The following is a 15,082-nucleotide window of genomic DNA, read 5'->3' as shown; positions in this document are numbered from 1 at the left end:
AATGGATGTTTATCATCATCTTTCTGTGCCAGCTGATGTGCTGCATCAGTCGTGCTCTTACCTGGAGAGCCAGCGATTTATGGACTCGATCTTCCTTTTCTTCTTTCTGGTTTTGTTTCAGTTAATGGCATGTTTTTACTTTTTTTTAACATCAAAGCTACCTCTGAGTGACCCAGAGGCAGTAAAATAGGTGTGCAAATTACCCCGGCCACAGAGAAAGCCTCGCTGTCTTGCAGTCTTTAAATTCCTTCCACTGAGGTGACAAGCATGTTCAGCTGCTCAAAAGCAAAGCCCAACCATAAACTTTAGCCCATTGCTTTTATCACAGAGCATCAGATTATCAGCAACACCAGTTACACTGAACACAACACAGAGTAGGCAATAAGCTGGCAATTCTGCCTAACCAGTGTTATACACAGTTCTTACACTTTATTATTTAAGTAAACCATCAGCAATAATGCAGGCACTGTTGTTTGCCCATCACTGAACCGCTGCCTGGCCAGGCTCACCAGCCATGGGACAGGTTGGTGTTGCTCTGAGCTGTGCTGCTCTCTGCACCCTCAGGGCTCAACCTGTGTGGTCACAGGTGACCTTGTGACCTTGTGTGGTCACAACCGACTGTCAGACATGCAAGAGATTTGCTGGGCTGGTCATTCATCCTGGCAGAGCCTGGCCCGGTGCTCTATCCTGTAGGAATGTTGTTCTGTTTTCCAGCTATCAGTCGGCCCCTTTGGGAAGTGACCACTGTGGGAGGCAGATTTACACACGGCCCTTTTCCACCTGTGAGCCTCAGGATGAGCCTCGAGCTAATCGGCACATCCACATCCAGCCCCCTGTTCAGAAAAACATGGGGTCTGGAGTCCTGGTGCCACTGAGAGCTAAATATGTGCTTGAATTGCCCAGAGCCAGGCTGTGGAAGAGTATGGCACAGCCCAGCTGGCATCAGCTCGTAGGGAGAGGTGGCACCGGCTCAGAGCATCCAGCCTGGGGGGGACTGTAAAAGGGGATGGGAGAATCCCGGGATAACTTCATCCCTTTTGCCAGCAGATCTGATCGAGGAATACATGTGACTGTGGGGCTTCCAGCCTTTGGCATCCAAAGTTTCCATGAAAGTCGCCAGGCCACTGCTGGGGAGGTGACTGATGCTCACCCACACCATTTCCCCCCCCAGCTGCTCCACACCCTCCCCCTGGAAAGTGGAATTACAGGAGGATTCAGCTGTGGAAGCAGCAGCATGGAAGACATGGAAAGGCCACCCTGCTCTCTCATTTCAGTATGTGGATGCCCTTTCACCCCTCTAACTCTGGTAGGGTGGGAAAAGTAGAGGGGGGAAGTAACACCCCTGCTTGGCCAGGCACCTGCGATAGGATGGGGATCCCAGATGGGTACATGGGGATCCTGGAGGGGAACATCAGTCCTGGCCAGGGATTTCACAGTGCCCAAGGGTTTTGGTTTGGGATCTTGGGTCAGGGCTCTCTTTTGTTTTCTGATTCAAGCTTGTTAAAAAGCCTGTTAATTGTCAAATCCTGACAGCCCCATTGTGGAGGCATTTAACTGCAGTGCAAAGAAATGGTGCTTGTAAATGCCTGAGTATCCACACACAGCAAGCAAACAAACACCATGGGCAAAGATCTCAGCTGGAAGGACAAATATTGGGGAAAACTAAAAAGCTCAGCCTCGGGCCCTTCCCCTCACAGCTACGTCAGCCCAAGAGGGGAATGCAGGTGCTGAGACTGGAATCAACACCTGCTTAATGCAATGAACTTTTCTCCTCCAGTTAAAGTTTTACTTTACTGGAGGAGCCCAGTGCAAAGATTAGTGGTCTTACACTCATCTTTGTTTTTTTATCTCTTGCTCTTCCTCTGTAGAGAGTACATTTTGTGCCTATGTGAAGCCTGGATGGCTGAGAGCATCATCCTGTAACTTGGCCGCTGGACCCATCAGGGGCTGGTCTGGAAGGTAATGGTTTTAATCAGCATTAATCACCTCCAGTCTGACTCAGACTTTGGCATGTCCCTACGGATGCCACTGTCCACCCGGCCCTGCAGCTCCTCTCATTGACCATGCCAAGGACAGCACAGCCTGAGCCAGAGCGAGACCAGCTCAGACCAGCTTATGCAGATGTGCAAAGTTCATGAAAACCAAGCCAAAGATATTTGGCAGCAGCAGGAGTATTTGCAGCATCGGCCATAGTTCACAGAACCAGCGATATTTGACAGCGCAGGGATCAGCTGGTGGTGCTGAAAGGCTCAGTGTTCATGCTGCTGCAGGGTTTTTTAATGAAAACCTCTCTTATGGTAATATCCTGGGTTATTTTGCTATGTTATATCTTCACATGCACATTCAGATGTCTCCTCTGACCACTCAGGCTGCACGTAGAGGTGTGTACTGGCACTACAGCTGGGTGCTGAGGGGCTCTGTGCGTGCAGGTGTCTATGTATGGAGACACAGAGAGGCCTCTATACATCTGTGTTTATATGTTTGGCTGTGTATGTGATACACACACATAAATATATTTTAAAGCAGGTGCTAAGTGCTATCTAAATAAAACACTTAGTCATTTTCTATCTGCTTTGCTAACATATGCTGGAGAGGTTTCTTCTCCCTAACTCAGAAAGGGGTTTGTGATGTGGCACATACACCAGCACAGAAGCCGAGGAAAGTGTTGAGCATCTCGAAACAGGCTGTAGCGTGTTCCCCAGTCCCTGGCATGTCACATTCCTGGCTGTTAAACCGAGGGACAGCCCCAAACCAGCCCTGCAGCTGGATCATTTGAATTTCCCAGGTCCATTCTATGCCTTTGTGGGTCTCCTGTTGTTTCGTGCCTGTCCCCAGACACGGGGATTGGTGGCGGCTGCCCTGAGCCGAGCAGTGGCCAAGTAACACATGGAAGGCTTGGGTTTCTCATTAACTCCAGAGCTCATATAGACCCATCTCTCGGAGCATCAGCCACTTTTCCTGCCTCCCTCCCAGCCTGGCTGTCCCTCCTTCCCTGCCCAAGCCCTCACCTCGCTCCACAGCCCAGTACAGGGACCATTCCTGGGAGGACAGTGGAGGAGCTGCAGGATGGAAGAGAAAAGCAAAATGCAGACAGAGAAGGTAACCATGGGTCACTGGTATTTTTGCACTGGGATTTCTGCAGGAGCCCAGCACTGAGCAATTCCGTGCCAAGAACCAAAACCAACCAAAAAAAAAAAATCCCCTCCCTTAATTAATTGCTGTCTGATGTCTGTGTACTGAGCACAGGGGCAAAGGGGTCAGGGGGTTGTTTTTTATTTTTAAGAGCTCTGTTGGCTTATTGGATAACTTTAACTGTGATGGAAGGAAACAATACTTGAAACAGCACTGCTGAAAACCACAGTTTTGGTGACTATTTTCCCAGCTGTTGTGCTTCAGGGATGGGGATGAGGATGGGGATGGGACAGGGCACGCTGCTGCTGCCTGTGCTGCTGTACCAGGCAGAGCTCTGGCTCCCGTGAGCTCCAGGGCCAGGATGGGCAGTGCATCAGGGAGAGCTGGACTGCTCATTGTGGGGCAACAGCACTCTGCCCTGGGGGCCTTGATCTTGCCTGTCTCCAGGGGCTTTCCTTCTCCTTTGAAGCCAAACCACCTGTGCTTCTGCAGGTTTGGCTGGATGCCGCGGTCCTGGCTAGCTGGGCATCAGAGTCCCCTGGGACAGGGATGAGGTGCAGCCCCCCAAGTTGGGGCAGGGTTAGGACAACAGGATGAGGCTGTTCTCTGCTTCCTCCCCCAGCACCTCACGGGAACGCTGGTCCTCTCTGTCTTCACTGCAGTGTTGGGCTTCTTCCAGTTCGGCTACAGCCTGGGTGTCATTAATGCCCCCCAGAAGGTAAGCTGAGCCCCCCAGGCCATGCACAGCCAAGGGACAAGGCTTCAGGGCTCGTCTGTCCCTTCCCTGTCCCTTTCCCAGGCGCTTTTTCCCACAGCACAAAGGCAGTGGGGTGAGAACACGGCTAGGACCCCCCCTCTGCCTCTTCCCCAGGGAAAGGAGCAGGGCTCTGCAGTCGTGGAGCCATCCCCACTGCAACACAGTCCCCGTGCCCAGGCCGAGGGACTGCAGCTCTCTGCTGGTGCTGACACCATGCTCACCTCAGCCCAGGGAGGAGGGGATGCTCTGTGCCTGCCGTGTGGACCCTCCTCGCTGGTCCCTGGGTGTTGGGGAGCTGGGGGTGACCCCATGATTTTACTCCTGCAGACCCTCCAATGAAAAGATTTTCCTGGGGCAGAAAAAACCCCAAAACAGCTCTTGGGGTGGTTATAGATTTGAGCTGATGGGGTTTTCCCTCTTCGCCTGTCCCAGGTGATAGAGGCACACTACGGGCGCGTGCTGGGCATCGTCCCCCTGGATGGACACGCCACCAACACCTCCAGGGAGGATGGCACAGACCCCCAGGCTGGCACCAAGGGCACGCTCGCACCCCTGGCTGACACCAGCGAGGACCTGGCCACCTCCTCACACATCCTCACCATGTACTGGTCCCTCTCTGTCTCCGTGTTTGCCGTCGGTGGCATGGTCTCCTCCTTCACCGTGGGCTGGGTCGGCGACCGGCTCGGCAGGTGAGAACTCCATGTGTGCTGTGACTCTGTGCCACAGCCCGAGACTTTCTGTTCCCTCCCTGTAGAAATACAATTTCTAGTATTTTCCCCAGTTTAGGAAAAAAAGGGGAAAAAAAATCCTTCCAACTTCCAAAAAACTGTTCCAACCATCATAGAGGTCGGGCTTATTAAAATCCTCAATTATAAATCAGGTGTTTTATTGCAACTTTAGCACTTCAGACAGCAGCTGATGAGCAGCCTTGATTAACTTCTGAATTCCCCCTTTTCTTTTCATGGCAAATGGGAGAGAAGGGCATCTGAACAGTGTTTGCACAGGATGTAAAATGTAATTTATAATATAATTTTAACTGCTCTGATTGCACCCGGGCGCTATATTTCTGCAGTGCCTACAATCATTATTTTTCCCTCTGTAGTGCTGATTATGTCAGTTAATAGCTCCACTTGCATGTCTCGACGGCTGCTTTGGCTGAGCGAGGTGCCGGAAGGAGCTGTGGTGCTGCTGCCTTGCAGGGTGAAAGCCATGCTGGTGGTGAACGTCCTCTCCATCGCCGGGAACCTCCTCATGGGGCTGGCGAAATTTGGGCCGTCTCACATCCTCATCATCGCCGGGAGAGCAGTCACGGGGCTGTACTGCGGTGAGTCCAGCCTGGGTCAGGCAGGGCGCCGGGTGCTCCAGGGCTGCAGTTCAGAGTTTCTTATGTTTTTTAATCTTTTTTTTAATCAGAAGGAATTGCACAGGTGGGAGTTTTCTTCTTCCTCTGTCTGTCCTTCTCGATCCAGGATCTTTCCCAGAAGTATCTGGGTTGGCTCTGTCACGAAACTCATTTTTTACATATGCTAGAAAGGAGCAAGCCCCTCTCTATCTCAAGGCTGGATCTTGCTGGTGGCTGCTGTAACAGCACATCATTAGCCAGGCTGGTTAACAGGTTCCCTAGACAGCAGTGCTGTCTAGCAGAGAGCACAGGAGCACTGTACAGGGAGAGAATACAACAGTCAGCAAATAATATGGAATTACATTAGAATTACCTTAGAAATAACGGCTCGTTACCACTGTTACTGGTATGCAAATACAATACTCTGCTCTGAGGTTTCAAGGCAAGTTTTAAGCAAGCTCTTTGCCCTGTGATACCTCCTCCCAGTGGATGATCTGTGCTCTGTGCTATATGTGTTTAAGTATAGAGGCTTCACAGTTTGGGGCTCTGGGATATCCTATGCAGGGATATCCCAGCACCTTTCCAAGGTGCAGGTGCAGCCAGGCATGAGGGGTTTGGTGGGGTGTGGGATGCAGCACACAGGCTCCATCCTCCTTTCCCATTTGGGGAGTGGTTTCTGCTAGTTTCTGAGCTGTGGTCTAGAGGAGGTGACACCCGAGTGTGTTCCATGCAGGGCTCTCCTCCGGACTTGTGCCCATGTACGTCAGCGAGGTCTCTCCCACAGCCCTTCGGGGAGCGCTGGGGACACTGCACCAGCTCGCCATTGTCACAGGGATCCTCATCAGCCAGGTAAGAAGGAAAGCTCACGTGTCCAGAGAGGGTGGTTTGGAGATTAGGGAGACCCCAGTGATATGCTGGGGTGTCACACACCATTCCACCCCAAAACTGAAGGAGTGCAAAAAGCAATCTGCTATAATGGGGTTAAATTCATGCCTTCAGTTGGAGGTGTCTTAACAAAGATGACATCTCAAGAAATAAAAAATGCTTCTGCAATTTCTCCTTTCCCTGAGGAATTATTTTCAGCATCTAATCAGCATCAGGCTGGATCCTGAGCACAAGACCCTAATAATCAGGTTCTCAAAAATGGCTTCATCAGGGAAGCAGGAAGCCCAAAGTCCCAGTCAGCTTTTCCCTACCATGGCAGGAGTTCCAGCTATGCAACAGGTGGGCACATAAATGTACCAAGAACAAATACATCCAGAAAAAGAATTGGTATTTGCTTCTAGTTTACTTCCAGGCTGTCACTTCAAAATGCCAAAGTGATAAATCACTTTCTTTTCTTAGGCTGCAAAACAATCCATTCAAACATGCCTCAATTATTCCAGGTCCTTGGACTAGACTTTCTCCTGGGCAACGATGAGATGTGGCCCCTGCTCCTCGGTCTGTCTGGCATGGCTGCCCTGCTGCAGTTCTTCCTGCTCCTGCTGTGCCCCGAGAGCCCCCGATACCTTTACATCAAACTGGGGAAGGTGGAGGAAGCTAAAAGAAGTAAGACACATTCTGGGCTTGTCTAGAATTGTTTTTATACTGTATGCAGTATTAAACACAGAAGGAAAAAGGCTGAGGATTCACATATAACTGTGTGGTTGCTCCATTCCACCCTCTGAGCTGCTGAGGTACAAATCAGATCTGGACCAAAAACTGTTTGCATGGGACTAAGCAGCATTGCTGAGAGATGAAGCTTGAGCATAGTGTCTCAGGGCTGTTGCAGGACTGATGTGCTGCTGCCCCTGGCCAAGCAGACACACTTTGTATCCTTGATGTGCCATAAGAATCCTCAGAGCAAGAGGACATGGCTGTCCATGTGGCTGGCCTACCCTGAGTTCTAGCTAGAGAGATTCTTGTCCTTACTCTGCGCCTTATCTGAAGATAAAATGTCAATCTTTCTTTTTTTTTCATAAGATTTGAAAAGGCTTAGAGGAAACTGTGACCCGATGAAAGAGATTGCAGAGATGGAAAAAGAAAAGCAAGAAGCTGCTAGTGAAAAGAAAGTCTCCATAAGACAGCTTTTCAGCTCTTCCAAGTACAGGCAGGCTGTCATCGTGGCACTGATGGTGCAAATATCCCAGCAGTTCTCGGGAATCAATGCGGTGAGTCTCCCCACAATGTTTGTCTTTCAGGAAACCCACGCTGAGCATGAAAAGGCAGCTCTGGCTCCATCTGAGCCGTGCAGGGGGGAAAGGTGGCTTTCCCATGGCTGCAGTGGGCTCCTTCCTCAGCCACCACCATCAGTGCTGAGGGTGGATCTCACTGCCATGCTGGCTGTGGGAGGGCAGGAGGGGAGAAGGGTGTGAGGGAGTTCAGCACAAACCTAGCTGGCACAGCGGGTCCACGCTGAGCTCTCCCATGACCCTCCACCTAACTGAGTTCATCAGCAGTTTTCTCTCTTCAATGACTATGTGCTCACCCCAGGAACCACAGAATCACTGTTTTCTAGCTATTTGTAACTAAACAGTTTTTTGCATCACCTCTTGGGGATACCAGAAATCACCATTTTGCACCCGGAAGCATAGAGCCTCCTTTTCAAAATCTGCTAAAAATCACATTTTTGAAAGTCTGGTGAAACTTGAGGCCTCTGTTCCACCAGCTTTCAAACCTCTGGGAGCATTTCTGCATCCCAAGGCAGAGTGGCATGCAGGGGTGCCCAGCCTTGTGGGGATGAACTGGGATGAGGATGTCACAGAGCCCAGCTGAGGACAGCACCCATTTACCTACTGCCCTTAACTTTTATCAGAAAAGAATCACCTTATTCTTGGAGAAAAGGAAGAAATGGGAGTTGTTTCAATGCAGTGAGAATATTTTAAAATTCACGTACAACTCAGTCATATTAAGATATTTTTCTTCATTGCTCAGTGCTGGATTTCGAGATTAAACATGGACTACATGGAAGAAAACAGTTTTAATGTGCAAATGCAGTAGCTCAGGAGGGGAATTTCAACAGGATTTTTAACTCCCTCCGGCTCCTTTGAAATTTTCAGCTTTAATTACTATAACAAGCTATTAAAAGTTGAAAAACTAATCATAATTAAATTACTTCACATCTCAGCCAAGCAAGTGCAACTCTTCTCTCAAGAGAACAAAAAGTTCCACCAGCCCTGTTGCCTAATCCTTCATCTTGATGTATTTTGATAGATCTTTTACTATTCTACAAACATTTTCGAGAGAGCTGGAGTTGACCAACCAGTTTACGCAACCATCGGTGTTGGAGTGGTGAACACAGTCTTCACTGTTATCTCTGTAAGTAAATACTTCTGCCACACAGACTACAAAGACACGTAAGCTACAATGTGGTTTTGAAACATGATTTTATCCTGGAGCTTGGGCTGGGATTTGCAGTTTTCAGGGCTGACCTTGAACACCTTACAGGGAAAAATCATTCCCTGGGCAAGTTTCATTTGAAAATTTAAGCCTTGACAGAGAGCCTGACATCAGCACTGCTAAAATGCCTTATGAGTGGAAAGTACTTCACTGTGTTCAGGGAAGCTCTGGTAACTCAGCAATTCCCCAAAACAAAAGGGGCTGGGGCCTGTGATGGGGGAGCAAGCAGCTCAGTCTCCTTTACCCCTTATCTTTCAAACTGTTTTGTGTATGTACATAGCACCTGCTACGTATCCAATCCAGTAATCCAGCACCTATCCTCATCCTACCTAGGCAGTGCTCTGCAGCAATAAAAGGATGGGTTTGTTTCCACAGACTTTCCCTTTGTTTGTCTCTCTCCTGAGAGGATTAACACAATTCCTGTCAGCAGGCAATTAGTTTTTTAATGTGGCCATTAATATAAGATCAGGAAATGCCAAGCCCATTTCCCTGACACCTCTCAAGAGACTTAGGGAGTAAAGGACTTTTACCTCCAACAAAGCAGGACTGGCTGCAAGGGAGAAATATACAGCTCCAACAGATTTAAGACAGGGGGAATCACTTTAAACTGGCAGAGGGCAGGTTTAGATTAGATATTAGAAAGGAATAGACTGTGAGGGTGGTGAGGCACTGGAACAGGTTCCCCAGAGAAGCTGTGGATGCCTCATCCCTGAAGCATTCGAGGCCAGGTTGGACAAGGCTTGGAGCAACCTGGGATAGTGGAAGATGTCCCTGCCCATGGCAGGGGTGTTGGAACAAGATGGTATTTAAGGTCCCTTCCAACACAAACCATTCTTACTCCAACATGTATGAGATAGGAGGTCTTGGGGTGAACTTTAGCGGAAGTCCATCACAGGCCCCATAGTGAGAAGAAAATGTGATCTTTATTGTGAAATGAAATTAGGAGGTGTGCAGCTGGAAGAAGCCTTTCTCCAGCACGGAGGGTCTCCTGCAGTTCTATCCCCACTCTGAGGCTCTGGTACTCACAGCCTGGGGCATTTGCTCTTTGCTTCTTTTGGCCGTGAGAACTTAAAAAATTACCTGCCTTTGTCAATAAATGACAGACCCCGATCAAAAGGCAGAAGTGCTGACAGCGGGTGGACCTTGGCAGGGGGAGAAGGGAACGCAGAGGCTCGTTCTCTGCAACTTCCCGAGTCAGCAGGGTGAACCACCTCCAGTAAAGGAGACGGTCTCCTAGAAGCATAAATCACAGCTATAATGGCAGGAAAGGTTGAGCTGCCAGCCAGAGGTGTCCTTCAGAGCAGAGGGGAAGGACTGGGCAGCCTCAGAGGCTCATGCACAGTTAGGCCAGGCCATCTGCACTGTCCTCTGGAGGTACCTACACCTTCCCACTGGGTGAGGTGTCTGGTACAGACTTACAAAAGCTGTGAGATGACTGGAGTCCACCAAGAGGAGCTGAGAAGGAGAAAACTAAGACTTGTGGATGCCAGGGAAACAAAAGGAGTCTGAGAGCAATTGGAGGAAAAATCCTGCTGCTACAAAACTATCCCTTCCCTGGGACAGGCAAGGTGCAATGGTGTGACCTGAATCATGCTACATTTTGAAGGCCAATTTCAAACTAATGCAGAGCTAGTGAGTTTTTATTTCCTGGGAAAAAAAAAAGAAAAAGAGAGAGAGGAAAAGTTCACAGTCAGCAATACATGTGTAGGAGAAGTGAGAAGTCCTGAGAGCTCGGAAACTCATGAGTTCTGAGTGTATGTGGCTTTGCCTTGCCCTTGGCAAGGTGACTTCTCAGTCTGGCTCCCTAAGAGCCACTGGCAGCTTCTGACACTTGGAAACCAGCACATAAATCCCTATCACAAGAGCTAAAAGAGCAGGAGGGCAGTGTGGCAGTGGTAACAGGTTGGTTATTGCTAATGGACCTGATCCTGAGAGCAGCAGTGCTGGAGACTGAGCTGCTGCATGTGTTTCTACAGGTCTTTCTGGTGGAGAAGGCGGGCAGGCGGTCCCTGTTCCTGGCTGGATTGATGGGCATGTTAATAAGCGCCGTGGCCATGACAGTTGGACTTGTGCTTCTGGTAAGGATTTCTCTCCATTTTTAATCCCTTGTTTGCAAACAAGAGAAGACGCCATCAAAGTCAGTCCAAACCACTGGAGCAAGCCCCTGTTGGGATATAAAACCAAATAAGGGGTGACCTCCTCTACTGAACACCCTAGTTATTAATGACAGAACCATTCTCTGTTGTCCTGGCCGTGCTGCAGGCAAGGAGAGAGCTCAAAGGAACAGTTGAGCTGATGGCTGTGAACTCCTGCAAGCAGCAACACTGGCAACACACACCCAGCCAGCACCTGGCACAAGGGTTGAGAGCCTTAATTATTCATGTCCAGTCCCCACTTGTCTGAATGGAAAGAAATTTCTGAAAAAGAAGCTTAATTAAAGTAATTGGTGATAATTAATGAGAGCTGTGTTGGGACTATAACACCAACCTTTTGCAGAGCCAGTTTGCCTGGATGAGCTATGTCAGCATGATTGCGATCTTCCTCTTCGTCATCTTCTTTGAAGTCGGGCCCGGGCCCATCCCCTGGTTTATTGTGGCCGAGCTGTTCAGCCAAGGCCCACGTCCTGCCGCCATCGCTGTCGCCGGCTTCTGCAACTGGGCCTGCAACTTCATCGTGGGAATGTGCTTCCAGTACATAGCGGTAAGAAACCCCTAAACCATACAAATAAATGGTTGGCATGACCCTGCTGCTGGCTGCCAGAGTAACCCAGCGGGATGGGGATGTGCCTCCCAGATCTCCATCCCCAAGCCCTGCTGGGCACCTCAGTCCCCCGGGGTAGGAAAGGGAAGCCATCCCCGCAGTGCTCATGGTGGTATCCCCTGTTCCCACTTGCCCCACTGCAGGATCTGTGTGGACCGTACGTGTTTGCGATCTTCGCAGCCCTGCTCCTACTCTTCTTTCTGTTTGCCTACTTCAAAGTCCCGGAGACGAAAGGGAAGTCCTTTGAGGAGATCGCAGCTGTGTTCCGCCGCAAGAAGCTCTCGGCCAAAGCCATGACTGAGCTGCAGGATCTGCGAGCCACTGAGGAGGCATAGCCATCCCACCCACCCAGAAAGGAGGGACTGGGCATGGACCTCCTTCAGGCACCGTGGGCAAAAGTCTCATTTCACAAAAACCTTGCAGCCAGCAGACCAGGGGGACCCATCCACCGCATTCCTTCTGGCTGCCATGGTTCACACCTCCCAAGGTGCTAACCTGGCATTTTAGTCTGAGATACTTCGTACTGCAGGAAGAGCCAGGGAAAGGACGGGAGGAGTATGTTATCTGTGTGTCTCCATGTGCCTCTGTAAGACCCCAGCAGGACAGTGATGTTACCACATGGCCAAGCAGGGCCATGGCGCAGCTGGAGTGAAGGAATGAGGGTCGGCTGATGCTGCAGCCTCACGTTTTCACCTTTTTGTCCCATGCTTGCTGCTTCCTTCTCGTGAGTGACTTGGTGCCTTGAGAAGCCAACTGCTAGTGCAGTTGTGCCTCCAGCACACAGCACTGATTGCATGGGGTGCCAAGGAAAACAGGTCGGGCAAACTCCCCCTTACTCGTGCCTGTGCCGAGGAAAAAGGTGGATCCCACCTGAACCTCACTTGCTTTGCTGTCTGTGCATTATGGAAATGCTGTCCGATCTCATAAGGATTTCCAATCACAACATTTTTTTAGGAGAATCTTAGAAACTGTGGCTGGGCTGATGGGCATTTTTTTCCTTATGTTTCAGCCAAACTATTCAGCACCCTCTTTCCTCCTAGGAAGCCCCTCCTCCCTCCCTTCTCCCTGCTGCAGCACAAGGCAAGCACAATACTGACCACACAAGGGGCCTGGGCGCTCCTGACCCCAGGGTGAGGAGACCCAAGTCCTGCTGCCATCCCTCCCACGGTGTGACAAATGCCAGGTCACCTCCTTCCCCATCCTCTATGCCTGCCTTTCCTTCCTTTTGTACAGTGCTCAGACCCACAGGCTCCAGCCTGAGCCAAGGGCTTGGGCTGCCCAATTAATGATGACCCAAAGAGGGAATGGGTACTGGAGGGTTAACTGGAAGGTGCCCACTGATGAGACCCTCACTTTGCACCACTTAGGATTTTGCTGGCTGGATGTGCTGCAGCCAAGAAGTGCAAGCAGGAGGTCATGCTGTTTCCATAGCCTTGTTTGTGCTCCTTTTGCTTCTTTGTGAGACATTTTTATGTGACAGAATCAAACTCCATGGATTTTTCTTCCTTTTTTGGGGGGATATCTTGGAACCACTGTAAAAGCCTGCTCTCTGTTCGCTTGACTTTTAAGATTTGCATGTTCTTTGTTGTGATACCAGGTTACTTTCTAGCCACTTTCTCAGGATAGAAACCCATTATTTATTTAGAGATGAAACACCAGCATTGCTGGGTTGCTGTGAGCTCACCACGCTGATGGTGAAGCAGTGGTCAAAATGTAACAGAGGATCAAGCATAATGAAAAGCACAGAACAGATGGACCAAGGAGGATCATGCTGCTGCTGTGGGTTTGGTTTTAGGGAATGTTCATGCTCCTTTCCATGTGCCTGAACATTTTTCCTTTGTAGACTTTACTTTCTTGGTATTACAACTCTAAAGCAAATTCTGGTCCCTTCCAAGTGACTGGAAGTGCAGCCACGAGGTCCTTTGGGAGAAGTGTCTGGCCCCAGTGTGTGCACTGAAGCAGTAAGATTGCACCAAAGGCTTTCCCGGAGTGACTGCTGGGATTTAACTAGAGGAGAACTGGGTCAGTGCTGTCATGTGCTACAGCAGTGGGGATTCCAGATCTGACATGGGGCATGCAGGGATCTGGGAACCAGGGCCCAGGCTAGGGTGGAGAAGAGAGCAGCAGAGCTGGGGCACAGATCTGAGTGGAACCCTCTGTCTGTGTGCTGCAAACAGGTCCTCCCAGGTGAGACCAGCTGCCACAGCAGACTCAGAAACTCTCCACAGTGTTTACTACAGGTAGTTAAATATTATAACTGATTGTCTGAATGTAAAAGAAGGGGGGGGAAAGAGATGGGTTCTTGCTTTCAGTAATGTTATCTATGTCTGTTAGATAAAAGTGACAGTGAACAACATCTATGGTGTGTGTTGGCCTGTGCTGTTGTTTTTTTCCCTCTGTACATCTCAAGACATGCATCCAGTGCCAGACAGAACCTATTTTCCTGGCAGAACACATCTGCTCTATGGGTGGTAAATGCTGTGCAAGACCTCAGCCAAACCCCCTTAAATGGATGGTACAGAAGTGAGACTGGGGTTGGAGGCAGACCTGGAGCTGGTGTGAGCTGGCTCTGTGTTGGGATCAACCCTCACTGGAGGTGTGCTGGTGTCTGGCCCCAGCTGTCCCCACTCCCACTTCACCCTGCCATGAAGCACCTCTGCTTCATGGCACTGCTGCAGCTTAAAACTTGGTGCTGGGGCCTCTCTAGGCACGACTGTCGGAGCATTTGGGGAGAGGGCTCTGAGGGAGGACCCCAGCCAGGCTGGGTTCCCAGTCATCATACAGGTGGTCCAAAACTATTTTGCTAAACTTCTGCTAATCTTTGTCCTAATGCCTGCAGGGCACCAGTGACTGCCAGGAACTCAGCATGAAGGGCCATTTATTGAGCAACACTGAGCAGCCAGTTCTTGTTTTCTCATGTCACTGGTGAATGAGAATAGAAAGCCTGATTCAATTACTGTACTGCAGCACATAAATTAGTTTAACAAAGCCCTGCAACATTAACATTACCCATACCTATATCCCTGAACTTCCCGGAAGATCTGCCTGAGGGTTCAGAAAGGCTTAAGGAAAATAGTTTCAAATGGTGCTTCCTTGCAGCAGCTGCTGTGTGGAAGGGAAGGGAGTCTTCTCCTTCCAGCCTGGGACAGGATGAGCAAATCTTGGCACTGCTGACCTTCTGTCCTCCCTATGGCTGTGGTGGAAGGATCAAGCTGGGCTGAACTATCACAAGAGCACTTTTACCATATGACAACGCAGGAAGGGGTCATTTGAGTCGATATGTTTACTTATGTCTTGTCCCATCAGGCCAGTAATTAGAACTGTACACTTTATCTGTCCTTGCTACATGCAAGTTCCAGTTAAAACTTGTTCTTGAGATACAGCTTGTTGAACCATTATTTTTACCTCTCACTGTTACAGTTTTACTAAGTCGCTAATCATTAAGAAAATTGAAAAGACTTATTAGCTAAATGGTTGTTGCATTTTAGTTAACGTGCAAAATATGTTCTCATACCATGCCTGGCTAATAATGCAATATAATTAATAATCCCTGAGAAAGCATCTTGTCAGCAAGAGCTTTGACAGTGTTTTCCTAATGTGCTGAGATGACAGCCATTAAGACTTTCCTGCCAACGATATCTGGTCTCCCACTCTCTAGGCTTAATTTTAAAATTAGTTTGACTTCCCTAATTCAATAAACTCAGGACATTTGG

The 15,082-nt window shown here is 49.4% G+C and overlaps 1 protein-coding gene across 1 annotated transcript; it reads left to right on the top strand.

The window, feature by feature from the left end:
- Positions 1 to 2,839: 2,839 nt before the first annotated feature.
- On the top strand, positions 2,840 to 13,725 carry SLC2A2 (solute carrier family 2 member 2). Its single transcript, XM_051781740.1, has 11 exons — positions 2,840 to 3,099; positions 3,755 to 3,850; positions 4,322 to 4,578; positions 5,089 to 5,213; positions 5,965 to 6,080; positions 6,617 to 6,779; positions 7,194 to 7,381; positions 8,424 to 8,528; positions 10,586 to 10,687; positions 11,106 to 11,309; positions 11,513 to 13,725. Exons 1-11 carry the CDS (start codon positions 3,067 to 3,069, stop codon positions 11,702 to 11,704), a joined length of 1,581 nt encoding a protein of 526 aa, XP_051637700.1. The 5' UTR covers positions 2,840 to 3,066; the 3' UTR covers positions 11,705 to 13,725.
- The last annotated feature ends 1,357 nt before the right edge of the window (positions 13,726 to 15,082 follow it).

Source organism: Manacus candei, unplaced genomic scaffold (assembly GCF_025592945.1).
Source record: "Manacus candei isolate 608988 ecotype Guabito, Panama unplaced genomic scaffold, ASM2559294v1 h1tg000015l, whole genome shotgun sequence".
NCBI classification, from domain to species: Eukaryota; Metazoa; Chordata; class Aves; order Passeriformes; family Pipridae; genus Manacus; species Manacus candei.
This window is presented reverse-complemented; position numbering and strand designations above follow the sequence as displayed.

Coding starts and splice junctions, on each gene's coding strand:
- SLC2A2 (XM_051781740.1), top strand. CDS start 3,067: ATGGAAGAGAAAAGCAAAATGCAGACAGAGAAG. Junction 7,382..8,423: donor AGTTCTCGGGAATCAATGCG/GTGAGTCTCCCC, acceptor GTATTTTGATAG/ATCTTTTACTATTCTACAAA. Junction 11,310..11,512: donor TGTGCTTCCAGTACATAGCG/GTAAGAAACCCC, acceptor GCCCCACTGCAG/GATCTGTGTGGACCGTACGT.